At 47.6% G+C, this 20118-nt stretch overlaps 1 protein-coding gene across 1 annotated transcript; it reads left to right on the top strand.

The window, feature by feature from the left end:
• Nucleotides 1-1948: 1948 nt before the first annotated feature.
• On the top strand, nucleotides 1949-16524 carry LOC149856646 (thyrotropin-releasing hormone receptor-like). Its single transcript, XM_090064724.1, has 3 exons — nucleotides 1949-2056; nucleotides 3424-4252; nucleotides 14712-16524. The coding sequence occupies exons 2-3, from the start codon at nucleotides 3470-3472 to the stop codon at nucleotides 15090-15092; spliced, it is 1164 nt and encodes a 387-aa protein (XP_089920850.1). The 5' UTR covers nucleotides 1949-2056; nucleotides 3424-3469; the 3' UTR covers nucleotides 15093-16524.
• The last annotated feature ends 3594 nt before the right edge of the window (nucleotides 16525-20118 follow it).

The following is a 20118-nucleotide window of genomic DNA, read 5'->3' as shown; positions in this document are numbered from 1 at the left end:
TCAAGAAAAAAATAATGTTAATCAGAAAACTTTACTTTTGGATGCTTTGCTTTGTAATCTAAAGAATGTCCTTTCAATGCAGTTTTGCTTTGTTTGTATTTTTTTAATTCTATTATGACTAAGTTTATGAGACAAAGGAGCCTGGCCCTCTTTTGGCCTCATTGCATCTGCTCCAGTAGACACCTAATGTTTCTAGTACAGTGTTTCCTCCCTACACAAGGTAACCTGCATCTGCAAATATGTTTGAAAAACTGGACCTGAATCACCTGTTTGCCTGCCCAGTTGGAAGGAACAGCCTTCATGTTCTAGGCACATCACAGATGCCAGAGTTTACCAGAGATGCAATCAATTTGAGTGGCTGTATCAGTGACATCTTTGTTTTAGGTAACACAAAGAACATGTTCAACATCTAATTGAAGTCTGCCGCTTCCCCCTTTGTCCCTTCCTTCCACTCAATATGTTATGGGATTCGGTAACAATTTGTCTTTGCAAACACAATACAAGCCCTCAGACTTGCTCTCTGAAATTGAAATGCCTCTTTAGGGAGACACCTCTGACCCTCCGGAAATGTGAAGCGGTCACAACAGCCTATGCAGAGCTGAAGGCAAATGGTGATCTGTTCTTCCCATCATTAACCCTCATAACAGGTGAATGCAGATGCTGGGTTCTGTTCCTCCCAGCTCAAGTCTTGTCTCAGCAGTCCTCCAAAGCTCTGACTCACAGCACTCTTGCCTTTGCAGTGGGGGGAAACTGCCTTTAGGAAAGTCACGTAACCTTTTCACCTTCATTAAATCCTGTTCTGCATCCACGGTTTGATTTGCGTTACCTGAGCAAGAGGGAGGCTGAAAAGAGTAGTAACCATAACAACTAAACAGGAACAACAGAGCTGGAGGAAGAGCCATGTCTCAGTCCAGCTGGCCATCTCCAGTCTATGGGAGATGTGGGCAAGTAGCAGGACTTGCCCTCTTTTCAGCTCTCCTTTCCCAGGGAGGCAGCACTGGCTGGTGTCAGAGTGGGGAGGAAGCAACCGGACTCCTGAGTTCCAGGGAACAAAGCGCCAGGAGCTCCGAGTTTCATAATCAACTCACTGCTTGGGACTCGGAAACCCATTGCCCCTTCTTCCTTTCCCCGGCTGGAAACTGTACGGACACTTGTCTGCCTCTGGGCATGGGGAGCTTCAGTGAAACCTTGAAATACTTTGACAAACTAGAGTGAAATGGAAAAAAAATCAGGTATCATTCACAGAGGGTGCACGGGGATGCATATAGCCCCCTTGACAGGGGTGGTGCCCCTCTGACGGCCGATACTGATGCTGTCGGTAGGGCTGGTGCCCCCCCTGCCAGGGTCGGAGGTTTCTGCAGGTGCTCCCCCCCCAGATTCAGGAAGCCCCAGTCATTCATGGCGGTAATGATTCCCTCTTGTCCCAGTGCAGGCCCCGGGGGTGTTGCTCTCAGTGGGATGCTCCCCACACTCTTGTCCTAAAATACCCTCCAACCTGGGCCCATCTCAGTGGCGGGCTTTTTGGCCCTCCTTATTTAGCCCTGTCTGTAGCTGGTCTGGGTTGACGCATCTCCTGCCCCCGTGCTCAGGACGGCGGACCCCGCCGGCGCCGGGGCGGGCGGCTGCGGGAGGCGAAGGAGCTCGGGCGCGAGGGGCGGGGCCGTGCCCGTCTCTAGCGGGGAAGTCACAGCCTGACAGTGACCGACAAACGCGGGAATGGAGCGGCTGGGGGGGCAGAGACGATCCCCGGGGTCTGCTGACAGGAGACAACCGCCCGGGGAGCGGTTTGGCAGGGACGGCGCGGCGGCAGGGGGCAAGCGGGAGCGGGGGGTGGTCGTGCCTGGGGCGGGCCCCGCGTGCCCCCGCCCCTCCCCCCCCCCCCGCGCGGGCGGGATGTTGGAGGGGTCCCCGGGAGCCCCGCCCTGCGGAGCGGCGCTAGGACCGGGCTGGAGGCGGCAGCCCGGCGTGCCCCCGCGACGGGCAGGCGGAGACGGGGGCCGGGGCTCCCACTGCAGGGCAGCCCCTCCCGCCGGGCACGGAGCTGCACCGGCACATGGTGAAGTCTGGCAGCGGCTCCCCCGGCTCCCGCCCGCCCGGGCACAGCCTGCGAGGGGCGGGCCAGCCGGGCACCGCGGGCAGCGGGGTAGCCGGGCAGGGCACCGCGGGCAGCGGGGTAGCCGGGCAGGGCACCGCGGGCAGCGGGGTAGCCGGGCAGGGCAGGGCACTGCAGGCAGCGGGGTAGCAGGGCCGGGCACCGCGGGCAGCGGGGTAGCTGGGCAGGGCAGGGCACCGCGGGCAGCGGGGTAGCTGGGCAGGGCAGGGCACCGCGGGCAGCGGGGTAGCCGGGCAGGGCAGGGCACCGCAGGCAGCGGGGTAGCCGGGCAGGGCAGGGCACCGCGGGCAGCGGGGTAGCAGGGCAGGGCACCGCGGGCAGCGGGGTAGCCGGGCAGGGCAGGGCACTGCGGGCAGCGGGGTAGCTGGGCAGGGCAGGGCACCGCAGGCAGCGGGGTAGCCGGGCAGGGCAGGGCACCGCGGGCAGCGGGGTAGCAGGGCAGGGCACCGCGGGCAGCGGGGTAGCCGGGCAGGGCAGGGCACCGCGGGCAGCGGGGTAGCAGGGCAGGGCACCGCGGGCAGCGGGGTAGCCGGGCAGGGCAGGGCACCGCGGGCAGCGGGGTAGCCGGGCAGGGCAGGGCAGGGCACCGCGGGCAGCGGGGTAGCCGGGCCGGGAACCGCGGGCAGCGGGGTAGCCGGGCAGGGCAGGGCACTGCGGGCAGCGGGGTAGCCGGGCCGGGCCAGGCACCGCGGGCAGCGGGGTAGCCGGGCCGGGCCAGGCACCGCGGGCAGCGGGGTAGCCGGGCAGGGCAGGGCACCGCAGGCAGCGGGGTAGCCGGGCCGGGCAGGGCAGGGCACTGCGGGCAGAGGGGTAGCCGGGCCGGGCACCGCGGGCAGCGGGGTAGCCGGGCCGGGCCGGGCACCGCGGGCAGCGGGGTAGCCGGGCAGGGCAGGGCACTGCGGGCAGAGGGGTAGCCGGGCAGGGCACCGCGGGCAGCGGGGTAGCCGGGCAGGGCAGGGCACTGCGGGCAGAGGGGTAGCCGGGCACCGCGGGGCACCGCGGGCAGCGGGGTAGCCGGGCCGGGCACCGCGGGCAGCGGGGTAGCCGGGCAGGGCAGGGCACTGCGGGCAGAGGGGTAGCCGGGCAGGGCACCGCGGGCAGCGGGGTAGCCGGGCAGGGCAGGGCACTGCGGGCAGAGGGGTAGCCGGGCAGGGCACCGCGGGCAGCGGGGTAGCCGGGCTCGTGCAAGCCCGGCCCGGGGGGGCGGGCGCGGGCCCGGAGTCGGCCGCGCAGGGGCGCAGCCCCGCGGGAGGCGCGGAGCCGGGCCGCGGGGCGGGGACGCCGGACTCACTCCCTCCCTCCTCGCCCAGGACACGTGAAGCGCAGCCGGGGACTCCGCTCCCGGGCCCGGGCACCATGGCCAACCAGACCTGGGGCTTCGGCCCGTCCCCGGGCAACGGCAGCGCCGGGCAGACCCTGGGGAAGATGCCGCAGCCGCCGCTGGAGCTGCAGGTGGCGACCATCCTGCTGGTGCTGCTCATCTGCGGCGTGGGCATCGCGGGCAACGTGATGGTGGTGCTGGTGGTGCTGCGCACCAAGCACATGGTGACCCCCACCAACTGCTACCTGGTGAGCCTGGCCGTGGCCGACCTGATCGTGCTGCTGGCGGCCGGGCTGCCCAACATCTCCGAGGTGGTGGCGTCCTGGGTGTACGGCTACGCGGGCTGCCTGTGCATCACCTACCTGCAGTACCTGGGCATCAACATCTCGGCCTGCTCCATCACCGCCTTCACGGTGGAGCGCTACATCGCCATCTGCCACTCCATCAAGGCCCAGCTGCTGTGCACCGTGTCCCGGGCCAAGCGCATCATCGCGGCCGTGTGGCTCTTCACCTCGCTCTACTGCCTCATGTGGTTCTTCCTGGTGGACACGTCGCGGGTCACCTTCGCGGACGGGGCGCAGGTCAGCTGCGGCTACCGCGTCTCCAGGACCCTCTACCTGCCCATCTACTTCCTGGACTTCGCCCTCTTCTATGTCATCCCGCTGGGGGTGGCCACCGTGCTGTACGGCCTCATCGCCCGCATCCTCGTCAGCAACCCGCTGCCCGCCACGCCGCAGCACGCCCGCCCGGGCCAGCCCGCCAGCTGCATGAAGCTGTCCTGCCGGGGCAACAGGGGCGCGCTGAGCTCCAGGAGGCAGGTACGCCCGGCCCGGGCGGGCAGCCCTGCGGGGGGAGCAGCTGCCCCGCTAAGCCCCCCGCTCCCAGCCCCGGGATCCGCGGGGCGGACGGTGGCCCGGGAGGGGACGCCGGATGCGGCCCGGGGGCTGCCGCTTCATTGCCTCGCTCCTTCCCCAGCCCCACGGTGCACCGGATGGGAGCCGGTTCAACGTGCGTGTCAGGCTCGGCTGGGATAGCGGCCGGGCAAGCGCCAATTACTCCGCGGCTGCTAATGAGCGCCGCTGTCCGCAGCCGGCTGGTGCTGAGCAAGCCTCTGCCTGCGAGCCGAGCCGGGCCGCGGGGAGCGGAGGAACCGGGCCGGCCCGGTGCCGTCAACCCGCCTTCCTCCTCCTTCCCCCCGGGGCACCAGCCCTGCTCCGGGCCCCCCCGGGCCCGAGCCGCCGCGGGCAGGGCTGGGCCCGGCTCCCCGGCCCTGTGCGCTCTCCTCCCCTCTCTCCTTTCAGACCCCCCCGCTGGTCTTCACTGCACACCACCGCCCGAAGAGCCCTTTCCTTCGGGGATCAGTCACAGGAGCGGGGGTTTCCCTTTCCAACACCTAGTGAGCTGCCAGCTCCAGCTTTGTAGGTCAACTTTCCCATTTGGGTTTAACTGGCTTTGTCAAACCCAGAAGCAGATCTTGCCACTGGGAAGCTGCTGCCACCTTTTTTGTGACTTCACTCTTTTGTGCTTGCAGGCAAGCGGGCCCCATTCTCAGCCAGTCTTACACTGAGCTCCTCCTTTTTACACCGGCAGTTTCACTTGTCATGCCGGATTAGCTACCCTGCCCCTGGCTGCCAGGCAGGACTGTACTGCAAAAGGTACTAAATGAATCTAAGCAGGAGTTCATTACACCCAACAGACAGATGATGGTGAAACTCCGGCTGAATCCAGCAGAGTCCTGTAGCCTGATTTCTTATGCTGTGTGTTCGCCTTTCTGTTTAACTCTTGGCCTTTCCCCTTCCCCTAGAATGACTTAGATCACATACTTCTAAGGGAACAGCAGCATCTGAAATAAATGAAAATAAAAGACTTTGGAAGTAACTGAGGGTCTCCTTGGAAGGCGTGGAGCTGTCACTGGCAGGCTGGCACTCAGGAGCTAGGTGGAAGACTTGCATTTTTGAGGCCAAATCTAGCCCAGTGCAACTCCATTGACTTCTCTGAAAGAATCCTATGTGCTTAAATCCAGGCTAAATTTGGCCCATAGAGTTTGTAAACACTGTAGCTCGATACTGCCAATTGTGTGAAGCTGGTTGGAAAATAAGATATTTTTGGCACTTTGTGGGATGTGGGAGGAAGTATCTGCCTCTTTTTATAGCACCAGATTTCAAAATGTGGAATTTTTCAGCCATCTCAATTGCTGAATGTGGGGTGAGGTAAAGGTATACAGCTCCGAGTGCAGGCATGGAGGGCTGCTTTTCTCTATCACATTTTCCATTCATTTCAGCTGTAACTTTGCTTTCCCAAGACCTGTTGATACCCCTCTTGCATCCAAGGCACAGTGTTCCTCAACACTGGAAACACACTGGCATGCTGCCGTCTTTACTCCTAATGAGGCCTTTATAATATTTTAAAACTTCTCCTTTTGTCTTGTTTCTTATGGCCTTTCTGGTTTGTTGTCACATGAGGGTCACTGGCTGAGACCTGAGATGGTTATACTCTCTTTTACTGAGCTCTTCACCTGTTGATTTTGAAGTACCTTATAAAGATGAACTGGTGTCGCATGACAAAGGTGCTTTATTATACAAATGAGAAAACAGAGGCACAGGAGGGTGCAGTGAGATGCACAGGGCCACAAAGCAAGTCAGTGGCAGAAGTATGCACATCTCTTGCTTCCTACCCCTGTCTGCCGGACTTCATTGCCTCCTTCTGTATCCATTGAATTAGGCAGACTCCACTGAATCATGCAGTTTGCTTAGGACTTCTCTGACAGGGAAAATGGATTACTGCAGAAGTTAAATGTTGGTATTGTCAATCTCTCTCCTGAGAGGCATGCGAGACAGGGAGCAAGAAGACATCTTTCAAGTGCCTCCTGAGCTCCACCAGCATAACTGACAACTGGTGTCTCCTTTCAGGTTGACTGAATGGTGTAAAGATCACTTGAAGAGCTTTTTCCTCATATCCTTTTCCCTGCAAGCAGCTGCAGCAGCCCCACAAGGGGTCAGAGATGGTAACACAGTTGCTGTTGTAGGTGCAACCTGACAAAAACACAGGTGGGAAGGACCAAGTGGGGGAATGGCTGAGGCCTGCAAAGGGAACAATCAGAAGGTGGGAAATAAACTGTGGGGAATGAAAATGTGCACCCTTGGTATTTGCACAGCTCCAGCACGTGAGGCTTTTGGCCGTTTCTCAGTTGCTGCAGCCTCTTTTATTTTGCTAACACCCTGGTTCCATTTTCACAGAAAGAAAAGGGCATGAAAAGATTTTAAAACCTGCTTTTTTAGTCTCATTTTTCTGTTGCCATCTTGTTAAATTTGACAGCAAACCATTTTCATACATTAAAAACACCTGAAAATGCTCTACAGATTTGGAGGGATGGTTAAGGCTGAAGAAAATAGGACCGGATATACCTTTCACTTAGAATAGTAAATGTTGGCAGCAGCTCCAGTGACATCAATCAGAGACAGAGAGTCAGGTCCATGGAGTGACACCGTCCATTATCTGCCAGGAGACAAAGTAACCCAACCTCTCAGCTGGAGAATATCCAAATCATTTGTTCAAATGCCAACTTTGACTTACCTGTAGTCATGCTGTAAGCTCATACTACTTGCCTGATTAGTCTTTTTTATTATCCAATGAGCCTTTGAGGTAGAAAAATGTTTCTTTAATATCTGAGATCCATCCATCTTTAACAGCAAATTGGTTAGAGCTCAATGCACTTATTAGATTTTAGAAAGAGAACTGGAGAGAAGACAATAATGGAAGAGTTTGGAGCAGGCCCTGAATTAGGGAGCTAAATATTACTTTGTGGATTTATCTTCTAGCTTTTTTATAAAGAAAAAAAAAGAAAGAAAAGAGGTAGAGAGAGAAACAAAACTCAGCGGAAGCACCTGAGACCCTCCTGTTAGTGAGAATCATTTACAGAGTAATGGTCCCCTTAGGGCCACACTGTGATTTGTTGATGTACATGTACCCCTAGGATCCTTTGTAAATGAAAATTACAGAATGATTGGCATGTCTAAGTGTATCCAGTGTAATATTTGGGATTTTTATAACCTCCTATTTGATGGGCGTTAAAGGAGTTCAGATGACACTGAGCTATTTCACGTGTGTCTAAATCTGCATATCATTATATTGCAATAGTATCTAGGGTCCTTGATTATCTTGGGGTCCATTGTACCCCATAAGGTGCCCCATATTGTACCCCATATTGCACAAACATAAAATAAATGATATCCTGTACCCCAGATAGCTTACAACAGATCTGCAAAAGATAAAAGCCACCAAATATACCTCACAGAAAAACCGCTTACTGGCAAAGCATTCAAGAGATTCTTCCCCAATTGTTTCAAATGCCTGTGATTGATCAAGTGTCTGTATCTGACTAGTGTACAGTATATTTAAGTCCAAAATAGCTTTTCTGCATGTTTGACTAGGGGGTTCTGCTGTCATGGCACCCTTTTCATGCTCTTGTAGCAAGCAGTGTGAGCACTGAGATGGAAAAACTCTCCCTGGATGGCACAACTACCTAGATGGGGTGTGTGTCTGAAAACATTCTCTCATGCCATGTTTTTAGAAGATTTTATTTCGTGTGATTCCAACTGCGTTTAGTTTACGGCATCCTCCTGTTTCACAGCTCTTCAAAACATAGCTGTTTACAAAGATAGTGACAGAGGAAGATGCATCATTTTGCCATTTGAACCATTATCAAACAACTGTGAGATAAGCCTTCTTCTTGAAGCTTGTCTCAATCTCACTAATAACTGCTTCAAAAATGTATTACTAACCTCTGTCATTAGAATGAGACACAAAGCCAAAACGTTTGATCATATGAGATCGCTCCTTTTTTATCAGACTAAATGTACTCTCCACAGTATCATAGCTGATCCCCTTATATAATAGTCATTTGCCTTTCTGCATCACCAGTGCATTTTCATTTGGACATTAATTCCTCTTCACTTTGTGGTGTGAACATTGGTATTATTGTGTACTCTTAAAAGGCTGACACATTCGACCCCAGGGATGGTTGTATTTCACTAGTAGGACAAGTGATTCCAGGTTCTCAACAAAAGCTTCAGACATAGCTGAATTTAAAAAAAATTGTTAAAAGTTTTGAAGCATTTATTTTTAAAGGCTACAATTTTAATTTATTCTTCCCAGCTAGGGACTGAATCGTCAAAGGCAAAGCTGTTCTCACAGCAGTTTCATCTGGAGATGGACATAACCTCAAAGCTCATGGGAAATCTTGTTCACATAAGTATACCAGCCTGGTTTTGCAGCCCCAGAGTTCAGAGAAGGTCACCCACCTTTGGAAACATATCTGAACCAAATCAGAGTTAAAAAAACTATTGAGGGTCACCCAACACCCATAACATTGATGCATGTTTCTACTGTAGATTCAGATTAGCATTATATCTTTTTTTTGTCTGAGTCAAGGGCCCCATATTACATGTTGAGGCTTTATTTCTAGGAACATACATAGGAAATGGTGTATTGGATTGGAGCAGCAATCCAAGTATCACATCTTCAGCAGAGGCCAACACCAGACACTGAAAAGGAAAATGCAAGAAACCCTTTCCATAGGGAAAGTTTCATTCTAGTCCCAATTAGTTAGAATTTGGCTAATGCCTCAAAACATCTGGGTTTATATTAATGTAGGGCAGGGGGAGGCAACCCCCAGCATAGGTGCCAGAGTATGGCATTCAAAGGCATTTTGCTTGGTACGTGTGGGAAATGGCTGGGGCTACACAGCCACAACAAGGATTGGGCCCCTCGTGGCTCCTGCGCCACATGCACACCAACAAGTTGAAGTTGAGGGGGTTTTTGGCACCTTGCCCAAATGTTGCTGACCCCGATGTAGGATTTGATCCTGCACTGCTGACATGAATGGAAGTTTTGTTGTTAGCTTCCCTTGCTATCTTATAGGGTTTACAAGTGCTGGGCTCTTCTCATGAGACATATAAAAGACATAAGGAAGCGTCAATAGCCTGTGGAGACATAACAAGATACATTAACCCCTCTGCTTCCAGGCCATTAATACAAAAGCCCAAAGCAGGGACAAGCAAAAGTCTCAGGCCTTACTTGGTTTATAGATCTATGGAAATGATGTGTTTATCAGGTGTTTATAAATATCTGATCTGATAGATAAAAAAAAATAAGATTATTTTATCAGATAATAATAGTGATAAGAAAGGCAGTAGAATTTCTTTAAATCACTACAGCCTAGTTTAAAATGCTCCAAGGATGCATATATACCTTTATGTATAAAGTGAGGCTGATGGTCTAAGATGAAATAAAGGTAAGAGAGCAGATATCTGTGGACACTAGGGTAAATGAAAGGAAACAGGATGACATTCACAGTCTCAGAAGCAGTTACTTAAAACAGGACTGTGGCAGAAGAAAGGGGTGATGGGAAGCCACCACACTCTGGAGGTCTTCTTTAGGTGACATTCAGCAGGGAAGGAGATGCTGAATGGGACTGCAAAGCGAAAGCAATCTCTTCAAAATAAGCTGGTCACACTAACCTCAATGATTGCTGTATAATGTAAGCTGTGAACCTGGAACCAGTGGAAACATTTTCATAATACAAAGAGGTAAAAGCCCTGCCAGGAGCTGCATTGGAACCCAAGGTGCCAATTCAAGCACGGTTTGAGAACCCCAGCTTGGAGTGCAGTTGTTCTGTAAATTAAAATGGACTTCATCCTTAGGGCTTCCCAGTGGAATAAATTCTGCCACTTTTCTTTGGCACAGGCTTTAAAAGAGATGGTTGTGGATTAGCTCATTACAGCAAACAGCTCTCATCATTCCAGACATTAGAATTAGATGTTGTATATTGTGTGTGTAATGGTTTTTGGAAAACTTCCCTCTGAATTTCTGCTTTACTACGAGAATGGTGTGAGGTTTAGGTGAGGACAATTTTGTGATTATTTTGTGTGGAGCTGACTACGAGGAAATCAGTACATCCCACAGAGAAGAACCTTGTTGAAGGAATAGGAATGCAGAAGGCATTTAAGAGAGACATTTTACGAACGTCTCTTCCTGCATGTACTTATGCTCCTACCAACATGTATACACTTGACATTGAGTCAGCAAACAGAGTACTTGGAGGCAACTATAATACTTGTTCCTGTCTACACTTTAAAAATGCCTTTATGGTCTCTATTATTTCACTAACCCTGAGTGACTGACAGATAAAACACCAGAGCCAATCTGAAGGGAGGGTGAGAGGGCTGTGAGGAATGATGGGCAGGTGACCTATCCTTCCCTTTCCCTTTGATTTCAAAGGGCAGTGCAAGCATGGTCATTGAACACCCACAGACACCACCTCTAGGTTGTTAGGGCTGCTCACAACTGTGACATCAACATGCTAGGACTAGACTTTGCCTTCACATCCTGGATATATTTAGGGTTTATACGGTGCAGTCTATGCACGCTGCAAAATACCCTATATATCTAGACAAAGTGAGGCTCAAAAGTGTCATTTTCTTTTGCTTACAGATATTTAGTAAGTGGTAAGTAAACACTTAGAGATATTTAATAAGTGAACAATAGTGCTTTTTATGCTCAAGACATCCCATGTGGGACAAGGAGATGGCCATGAGTTGGAGATTACCAGTAACTTTTTGCCTTATTATAATAATAAAGCAAAGATACCACAGCAAATGCTTCTGTGTGAGAGGAGGGCAGACCCTTTACCCATGGTGCTGATTGCTGGTAGTTGTAGTCAAAGGAGACAGCTGAGTTTCTGGAAGTGAAAGATTATTGTAGGAGGGAGTTACTTAGACTAGAAAAAAGCTCCAACTCAGATGTTTTATCTGATCCTTCTCTCTTGGTATGTGTCTGACTCACTCATCTCTACTATCTGGGATCAAACACAATTGCCATCTGAGCTGTTTAGAGATCCTTGTTGATCTTTCTAACTACCAGAGCCCTTACTGTCACCCACTCTCCTTCTTTCAGGTTAAAGGTAAGTATCTCTGCACTGTAAATGAGGCTGAATGGCTTTTAGATGGAGTTTACCAATGTTCTTTGGAGCATTTTGTCTAATTTCACCAACGCTCTCTAGTAAGATAACAGTTAGACTTCTCGTTTAGGTTCCCTAAGAGCATGATTCAGTTGTAGTTTGGGACCAGCTCAAGGACATTTTCATTTTCACAGATATACTCCCCCAACCTCCCTCTTACACATGCCCACCTATGTGGTAGATTAGGCTTATTTTTAATTGAAATATGATGAGGAGAATTTAAGATGTTAGAAAATGTTAAATCTATCAACCCCTTAAGCCCGTCCTGCTTTGCAACAACTTCCTGTAGTCAGTAAAACAGCTCCCGCCTACTAAAGAACAGAGTTGTACTTAGTATAGGAACAGGTGCTTTCCTCCTTTAGTCTAAGAAAGTGGACAGCTGACACCATCTCTCATGATTCGACTGGCTTCCTCTCCAGCCCCCACCTGCCCCCTATTAAACAGTGAACTAGGGACCCCCAATGACTATTTTTTCCACTGTATGTCTTTGCTTTCCTCAATGTAAAAAGGCAGGGTGTATCACTGTTGCTTAAAATTGCTTTAGCAGATCAGTACCAGGCCTGGTTCGCAATTGATCTGTGCCTTATGGTTATTTATTGCCAGTGTATGTTCAGTGCAACATGCTACCAGATCACAGCTGTAGCATCTTATAACTGTTTTCTACCATTTCTTTCATAAGTCATCAGACATTATCAAGTAGTTATCCAACCTGCTTTATACTTTTTCTCTCACTTAAAAGCCCTCCTTACACTCCCCATTTAACACTCATAGCCAAGATTTAGAGCTTACTGTACTTCAGTTGTTTAATTACAATTACAAAGAAAGGATGATTAGTCACTGTGTTCTGTAGCCACTTGCTTCACTCTCCCAGGCATCTTTCCAGCACAGGCTTGATCCAAATCTTGCTTAAGTCAATGGAAAAACCCTGATTAATTTCAATGGGTTTGGACCAAGCCCCAGATCTCTAATACTCATTTTTCTGCTTATCTTAGTGGAAAACAATCCCTTTAATGTATGTTCAAACAGAACAAGGGTGCTTGTCTTTAGTCAAATTAATAAGAAGCATAGTCTGTTCTATGCACAGAGGAGACCAGTCTAAGTAAAACAAATATTTGTAGAGGTGAATACAATGTTGAATGAAACTGAACTCAGGGTTGCCTCAGACAGGCAGTTGGTTGCATTTTACCGTAGGTTTCAGCTGATTGTACAGCTTTGCTCAACCTGTAATTTCAAGTTCTCTTACAGAAACAAACTGCTGTCAAACCAACAGTGGAATCTTTGCAAACCAGAGAAGCAGGTAAAAGCACAGACTCAGTGGGAACTATTCAGACCATGTACAGAGAAAAGCTAATGTTAGACATTCTAGGCCAACTGGTTGGCATAGATAGCTCAATCCCTGGCTTTGGTCCTTTCACACACAGCGCATAACTTGGGAACTCTCTGTGTTCTGTGTGCATTTGTCTCTATGCTGGGCTGATTCTCTATGCTGACCACTACTTTTCTAGAGGGATGCTTTGTTCCTCATTATGTGGAGTGGTTTACCCCAGTTAATTGCTGTAACAATATTTCTTATGTTGATTTTTTTAAGCTATTAAAATCGTTAGCATCAGGTTCAGCACCCTCATTGTCATTATTGATTGCAACATCCTGGTTGGCACATGCAAATATTCATCCTCAAGATTACCATTTTTGGAATTGGTAAAGCCCATCCTCCTCCTCATCCTCATCCTCAGGACATCATGCATCTCCCATCACCTGCAGTGGTAAATAGCAAATCTTTGCAAACTGTCTTGTAATTTATTTGGGAATTAATCAATATGTTATATGTTAAATTAGTATATAATGGAATATATATTTTACATACATATTTAAAGATGGGGAAGAGAAACCTTGTCATTGCTATACATAGTTATGTGGCAATTGCAAAAAGTGCTTGGGGCACTTATCCTGTATTTTGTTGCTTTGATGCCTCTGCAGACAGAAGCAGAATTCTTTATTCCTGGATCATCAGTGTGAGTTATGTGGGCATCTATTTTGCTGCTCTGTTATTGTGCATCACTGACCTGAAACACACCCTCTCTATGGGCAGAAGATAGCACATTCTACATGGCCCAGGCACAAGAAGTGTCCTTGTGCCACCATGAAGTTGCATGCACAAGGCTTCCTCTGGCTTCCAAGCCTGGTTGTAATCCCTTTCAGTTCCAGGTGCCACTTTGCAACATTTCACCAATCGAAATTCTAGCAGCAAGCATTATAGAGGAATATGATACCTGTAACCAAGTAAAAAACATATTTTCAAAGAACCAGAAAAGAGGATATGAACTTGACAGAAATGTGCTCTCAGAAGAAAAATTACACGCACCCTTTTTTCTCTTTTTTTAACATTTAGGGGTGCATTTACCTTGAATACACACTCACTGCTGTTATAAACATGTGCTTTGCATCCTGTGTATCCAATAAATAAGTGCCGAACAAATAATAATCATCAACCAGGGAAACAGTTGCCTGTAACTGATTAGTATTATTGTGGAATTCCAATACAAGTAAAAAGGTTCAAAATATATGAGAGAGAGAGAATAGCTTTGGATTCTCAATACTTTCTTGTTTCTGTTGAGTCAACATTGCACTTTCCTAGTATGTGGCATCTTTTTAAAACAATGTTAATTAACTACTTTATGCAACCTCCCCCCTTACCCCTTTTGTCTGAAGAGACTGGGAATTTATGCAAGACACTGGGTACTCTAACACCAGTGTCTGGCAGAATCGTTTGTATTTGAACTGTTTAAACTGAGCAGAAAGCCAATGGGGTCTGAACAAGCCATTATATCTGCAAAGTAATTTCAGTGCCTCTTGCTTGGGCTTTCAGCTCTGCAGATAAGATAGATTCCCCATCAAATGTTGTTGTTAAAAGCAATTTTCAAAATTGCATTCAATCATAGAAATTCTGACCTCCTTGGGCATTTCCAGTTCATCTCCGTCGAAGGAAGATTGTTCTTAACAGGGTTTTAAATGTCTTGAATGATGATGGGACACCCACCACAAAACTATTACTTGTATCAAATAGGTTCCCATGGGGTGAAATGCAGAGAAGTTGCTCAATATCTGTGTACCACTGTAAGCCTTTAAAATAAAGGGGAAATAAAGCTTAGGTGATGCACAGTCCTTGAAGTGATATTTTATATAGTTTTTAAAGTTGAAAGATTCTGTTAGAGAAGATGTAACATCAGCTTCTCTTTTCCCCCCCTCCCTTAACCTTCAAGGTTACCAAGATGTTGGCTGTGGTAGTGATCCTCTTTGCTGTCCTATGGATGCCTTATCGCACATTGGTCGTGGTCAACTCCTTCATGGACCCTCCTTACCTGAACATCTGGTTCCTCCTCTTCTGTAGGATGTGCATCTACCTGAACAGCGCCATCAATCCCATCATTTACAACCTGATGTCTCAGAAATTTAGAGCTGCTTTCCGAAAATTATGCAAATGTGAGCAGAAAAGGACTGAAAACACCACTCAGTATAACATCCCAGTATACTACAGTGTCATGAAGGACAATTCCCATGATAGCTCTGATCATGATGTTACAGAACAAGAAGATCTAAATGGTTTTCCTCCCATGGCAAAGAAAAGTAAGCTTTCCAGCTAAACATAGTGACCCAGAAGCAAATAGTCCTTGAAAAGTTTGTGGTTACATATGCACTGCCTGGAATTGCCTATTGAAATTGTTTCTGCAATGTGTGTACAGCATGCAGCAAGCTTAATTTAATAGCTCCCTAGAGCATTTAACAAAATAGATTCTTAGAGGGCAAATTAATTTGCTTTTCCTTTATGTTAATTTATTCTCAGCGGGTACAATGTGTTAGACATTGGTCAAAATTTTGCATCATTAAAGAGCCTGTAGTTAATGTGACAGTGCAATGAAGTTTCCTGCTATGTGCAAACATTTGTACTTGTTGAGCTGGGTCAGAGCTTCCAGAAATCTCCAAAGGAAAAAAAATCAAGGGTGGATTTGGGTCTTCAGTATTAAATCTTCTCCATTAACCTCTGCTTTTCACCTGGTGTTTAAGGACCAGTGAACTGCTAGAAAGACTGCCTTTCTGGTAGGACATAAAACTGAGACCCAGGCCACTTGAAGTCATTAAATAAAATCCCATTATCTCTTTCAATAAAAGGAGTGGTGTTTGCTGAAGACGTTAGAACTCATTTAAATTCAGATAATTTTATCTTTCCAACTCTAAATTTTGCCAGCAGTTCCAGTGGTGGATGAGGTACTTTTCCTTTTCAGTAGGCCGTTGTGGGATGTTGCTGTTAAAACAGGCATTACACTGTACACAAAAATGGCTACATTTCCTTAGCTGATGAATCAGCTATTTACCATCAACAATTTGTATAAAGTGACTTTGACTTTATCATGGTGAATGGTACCATACAGATGTATAATAGTCTCATTTTTAATTGTTGTTACAATCTTGGAAGAGGAGTATATGTTCATACTTCTACATGTCAACAAAACCATGTCAAAGGAGCTTGTCCCCTGCTTGAAGCTGACACTCATCTGTAATACCACTTAGTAAGAGCAACAGCCAGTCACCAGTAGTATTTCTTGTGGGAGTATTTTCACTCCCAGGCAGTAAAACAGCACTGTCTGTAACAGCAAGCACCACTTAAGAGCAACACAGCATTGAACAGCACTTAAAGCGGAGAAAGTTGCATTGACTGGAAGGAATATTCTCAACCCTAATATTTTTCTGTATTAAAAATGGCAGTATTCAGTAAGACCAGTGAGTAACAGCAACAATCTCCCTCAGCACTATGAGCTCAGATTTTCACCATGCGTTAGACATCGTGTTTCATTACTGTGGAGGTTTACTCTACCTTACAGCACCACATCCTTAGAAAGTGGTGGGTGCTACTTTTAGAGCACAAATTTGCAGGTATCCCGATATCTACACAACAGAACTTGGGAATTCTGTCCTCTGTTATGCCCAAACTGGAGACTATATAGCACATATTTATTTTTGGTGTGATGTGTGTATATTATACTGTCTTTTATTTAATGGTCTTGTTAAAAAATAATTGTAGGGCAAAGAAAATCTAAAAAAAATATTTTAAATATATTCAGATAATTCTTGAACATTCATATTTGTGGACATAACAGTGTTTCTTTGGGAATTTAGTAGCTGAATTGTCATAAATGTCTGCTAGGATGTTACAAACACAGTTTCTCCTTTTGTTATTATTACTGGAAGGTCTGTTCACAGATTTGGCCATCACTTCAACTGGATGGACATTCCAGGGCTACAGTGTGAGAAAACTGAACTGCTCAAACATCTGCTGAAGCAGCAAGAAAAACAAATCTCTTACCAGTGATATTTAACCTTCTCCCTTATTTAGAAGTCACAGTGCTTGAGATTAACATGCATTTCAGAAAGAATCAGTGGGAACAGGGGTTATCACCCAGTCATTTGGTCTGAAGGACTCACACCACCAGTCAGGTTCTAGGAAAGGTATAATGAAAAATCAGAAAGCTGCAGTACACATGAAAACCTGCCATGATCAGTTATATCATATTAAAAGGAGACTGAGTGAGTCACCAAATAATCCTCACACAGCAGTTCTAGCTGTTTTCTTGGTTTATTATGGGGCGATTTTATGTTATCCAGCAGGTAAGCAAGTTTCATTTGTATATATGCTCATGATAAGTAGTGAAGTCTTATTGTTACTATTAATTTGTATTCTGGTGGCATCTGGAAGCCCCATGGTACAAAATAGCTCCCCTACACTTGGTGCAGTAACATACATCTAATGAAAAGACAGACCTACCCCAAAAAGCAGAGAGGCTAGGAAGTACAGAGAGTACTAAAGTGTACACAAGATGAGTGACAGAGAACTGCTTTCTGATAGACAGTCCAGCTCTTCCAAGGATGGATGGTTTACATGCTGATAAAAATAATAAGCCAATAATAAAGACTGCACAGAAGGAAGAGCCAGGGCAACCTCAGCAGGAGTGTTCTGATAAGTATTATTTAGATTGTTTTCCCTCTCAAATGTTGTATCTCTGCACAGCAAAACAATGCTATTTGCCTATGTGGGAATCTCTTCCTGTCTGCCTTTGGATTAATTGCAAAGCAGATATAATTCAGAGAGGAGTCCAGACTAAAACCCTAATATCAGAAGACCTCCTCCCCCAGTCATCACCAGATGGGCCATCACCAAATGGACCATCCATTTTATGGCTAGTCCCTATATCTACAGCATTAAGACTGCAAATCCAAATCTTGTGGTGCTCAAAGCCTGAAAATTAATTCTGCAGCTTTGCCTAAACTCTGATCTGTCATGGCTGATTCACAAACTAAAATGATCTTTGGCTACTGACCCTGGTGGAGTAGACACAGAAAACCAATTTAATAAGGGCGAGCGATGGGTGTATAAGGTAAAAGCCTGTGAGAATGATTAACTCAAATATTAATAAGCCTCTAGTCTTAATAAGCCAGTTGGTTTTTGTGCCCATGTTCAGCAACACAGTGAAGGCAATCTAATTTGAACTGGCCATGAAAATGGCATTAAGCCTCTTGCACTGAAAGCCACCAGTAGCTAGCAGCTCATTTATCCTTTCTGTGTAACTGAGGGGAGGGGATGTAATACTCCAATAAGTAACCTGACAACCAAATGCTCTGTGCAAATGCTGAGATGGAAGGAGTTCAGGGCACAGGGATCGCTGCATACAATGAAGGGGGGGGGCGTTGCTTTGCTGATTGGCTTGGGTCAGACGTTTTTCCTGTCATGTTTAGCACTTGGTGGGCGTGCTGGGTGAAGCTGAGATGAACGGTGTGTTCTACATGTTAATAAGGAGCACAGAGAGTAGTACTTCCACTGACTGGGTAATAATTTCAAGCAGACATTTATACTGAAATCTGGATCAGGCTCTGTCTTTTTTCACAGAATCAGGTCCCCCTGTTTCCTCTTTCTAGAGCTTCAGTCTTTGAACACAGTAGGTGTGCAGTAGGCATGGGCTGTAGATAAACAAGGCTCAGATCAAAATGGCTAATGCTCACCAAAGAGTGAGTCCTGATATCCAGCCAGGCATAAGATGCATTGTAATGTGTTTGAGCCCAAAGTTTGTGCTTGCTAGATCTGTACAAATAATCCTAGGTTCAAAGATGGCCCTGGGAAACAGCAACTTTTATTCAGGGATTTATTTGTCACTTTCTATTGCTAATCATCCAAAACTTGGCTGGATCTCTGGGGAAAATCAGACTTGGTGGCCAATTTCTAGGGTGATGATGACAATAGTCAGGGCTGGACACAGACATGGGTGAACTGGGTGGCCACTCAGGGCCCAGACAGAAAGGGGTCCCAAAAATGGTAATTTTTAAATTATTATTAGCATTATGTCTGGTGAAGGGGGCCTGATACTAAAAGTTCACCCAGGGCTGCCAGGAGTCTAGGGATAGTGCTGACAATAGTTAGCTTCAGTTTAGATATCATTCCCAAACTGTCTGTCTATGGAGCAGCTCTCACTGGTTACCCAATGAAGCCACAGCTCTCTTGGCTCCTTCCCAAATTGTATAGATTGTCCCTTATTTGCAGTGAGGGATTGCTGCCCTGTTCTACACGGCTCTCGACACATCTGGCAGGGAGGCAGCATGAGCTCAGAACAGAGAGGATCACAGGGTCTGTCTGAGCGCAGCAGTCACAATAAAGAGCCCCTCTATCTTGGTCCCAGCAGCATCTCCTTTCTCTTCAGGAATAAGACACATCACAGGATGACTTTGCCTCTTTGCACCTAACTGCAGTCGGCTGGTCTGGGGTGAAGTAATCACCAGAAACTGGCCCAGTCTCCGCTCAGTATTTACCACCTCCTTCTGGACACACAATTCTTGAAGGGAACTGTACGGATACTTCTCTTCCTTGCGATGCCTCCACCGCTCCTGCTCCGACCACCCGTGGGCGCGTGGGTTCCTTCTGAGCTGCGGCTGTCAGAACCCTGTACTCACCTTCCCACTTCCCTCTTGCCCCACAGGTATTTGCTGGTTTAGACTCATTGCTTACATCGCAAAGCTAGCACAGGCACTGTTTCCCCCATTTTCATGGTAGAATAAGTTTTATAACAGCCTACCTCACACTGATGTTTTCTCCAGAAGAATTTGTTAACGTGCCCTCCCACATGCATTCTAATAAGATGTTAAGCCATTAAATTGCAAGTGACAGACAGCAACAGACCATTAATGTGATCCTAAACACAATCTTAACTGATTCGCAAATAAGCAGAGTTCTAAATCGGCAGGGCTGCCTCCTCAGTGTCACTACAATAGGTCCCTAGTATGTTGCTTGTATTTTAAACCTGTCAGTGAACTATATATTGTCTAAACAGATGTGGAATTCATCCTAGGACTTGGATGCTCTATCCTTGGTGACTGACAGCTGCTGCATGAGCACTTGCCGTGTTGAAAGTGAGCAGGAAGTCAGGAAAACGCCCCTTTAAATCTCCAGCCGCAACTTAGACGGCTCTTGGGCTTGGCCCTCCAGCAGTTGCACTGTTCATTTGTTATCTGATTGGTTTATGAAGTGACCATGTAAACCTTTACGAGGTTGTACAACCAGTTCAGAACTTTGGGAGCGAGGAAGGATCCTTACCGAGGGGTTTTAAATGCTTGTTAAAAACCCAATTT

The sequence above is a fragment of the Crocodylus siamensis genome, chromosome 10 (assembly GCF_052110815.1).
Source record: "Crocodylus siamensis isolate JL-2025a chromosome 10, ASM5211081v1, whole genome shotgun sequence".
Lineage (NCBI taxonomy): Eukaryota > Metazoa > Chordata > Crocodylia > Crocodylidae > Crocodylus > Crocodylus siamensis.
The sequence above is the reverse complement of the archived record's forward strand: the minus strand, read 5'-3'. Positions and strand labels throughout refer to the sequence as shown.

What these genes read in the sequence shown, in the direction of transcription:
- LOC149856646 (XM_090064724.1), top strand. Translation starts at nt 3,470, where the DNA reads ATGGCCAACCAGACCTGGGGCTTCGGCCCGTCCCCGGGCAACGGCAGC. An exon ending in CGCTGAGCTCCAGGAGGCAG is followed by an intron (nt 4,253 to 14,711) that starts GTACGCCCGGCC and finishes TTAACCTTCAAG; the next exon opens with GTTACCAAGATGTTGGCTGT.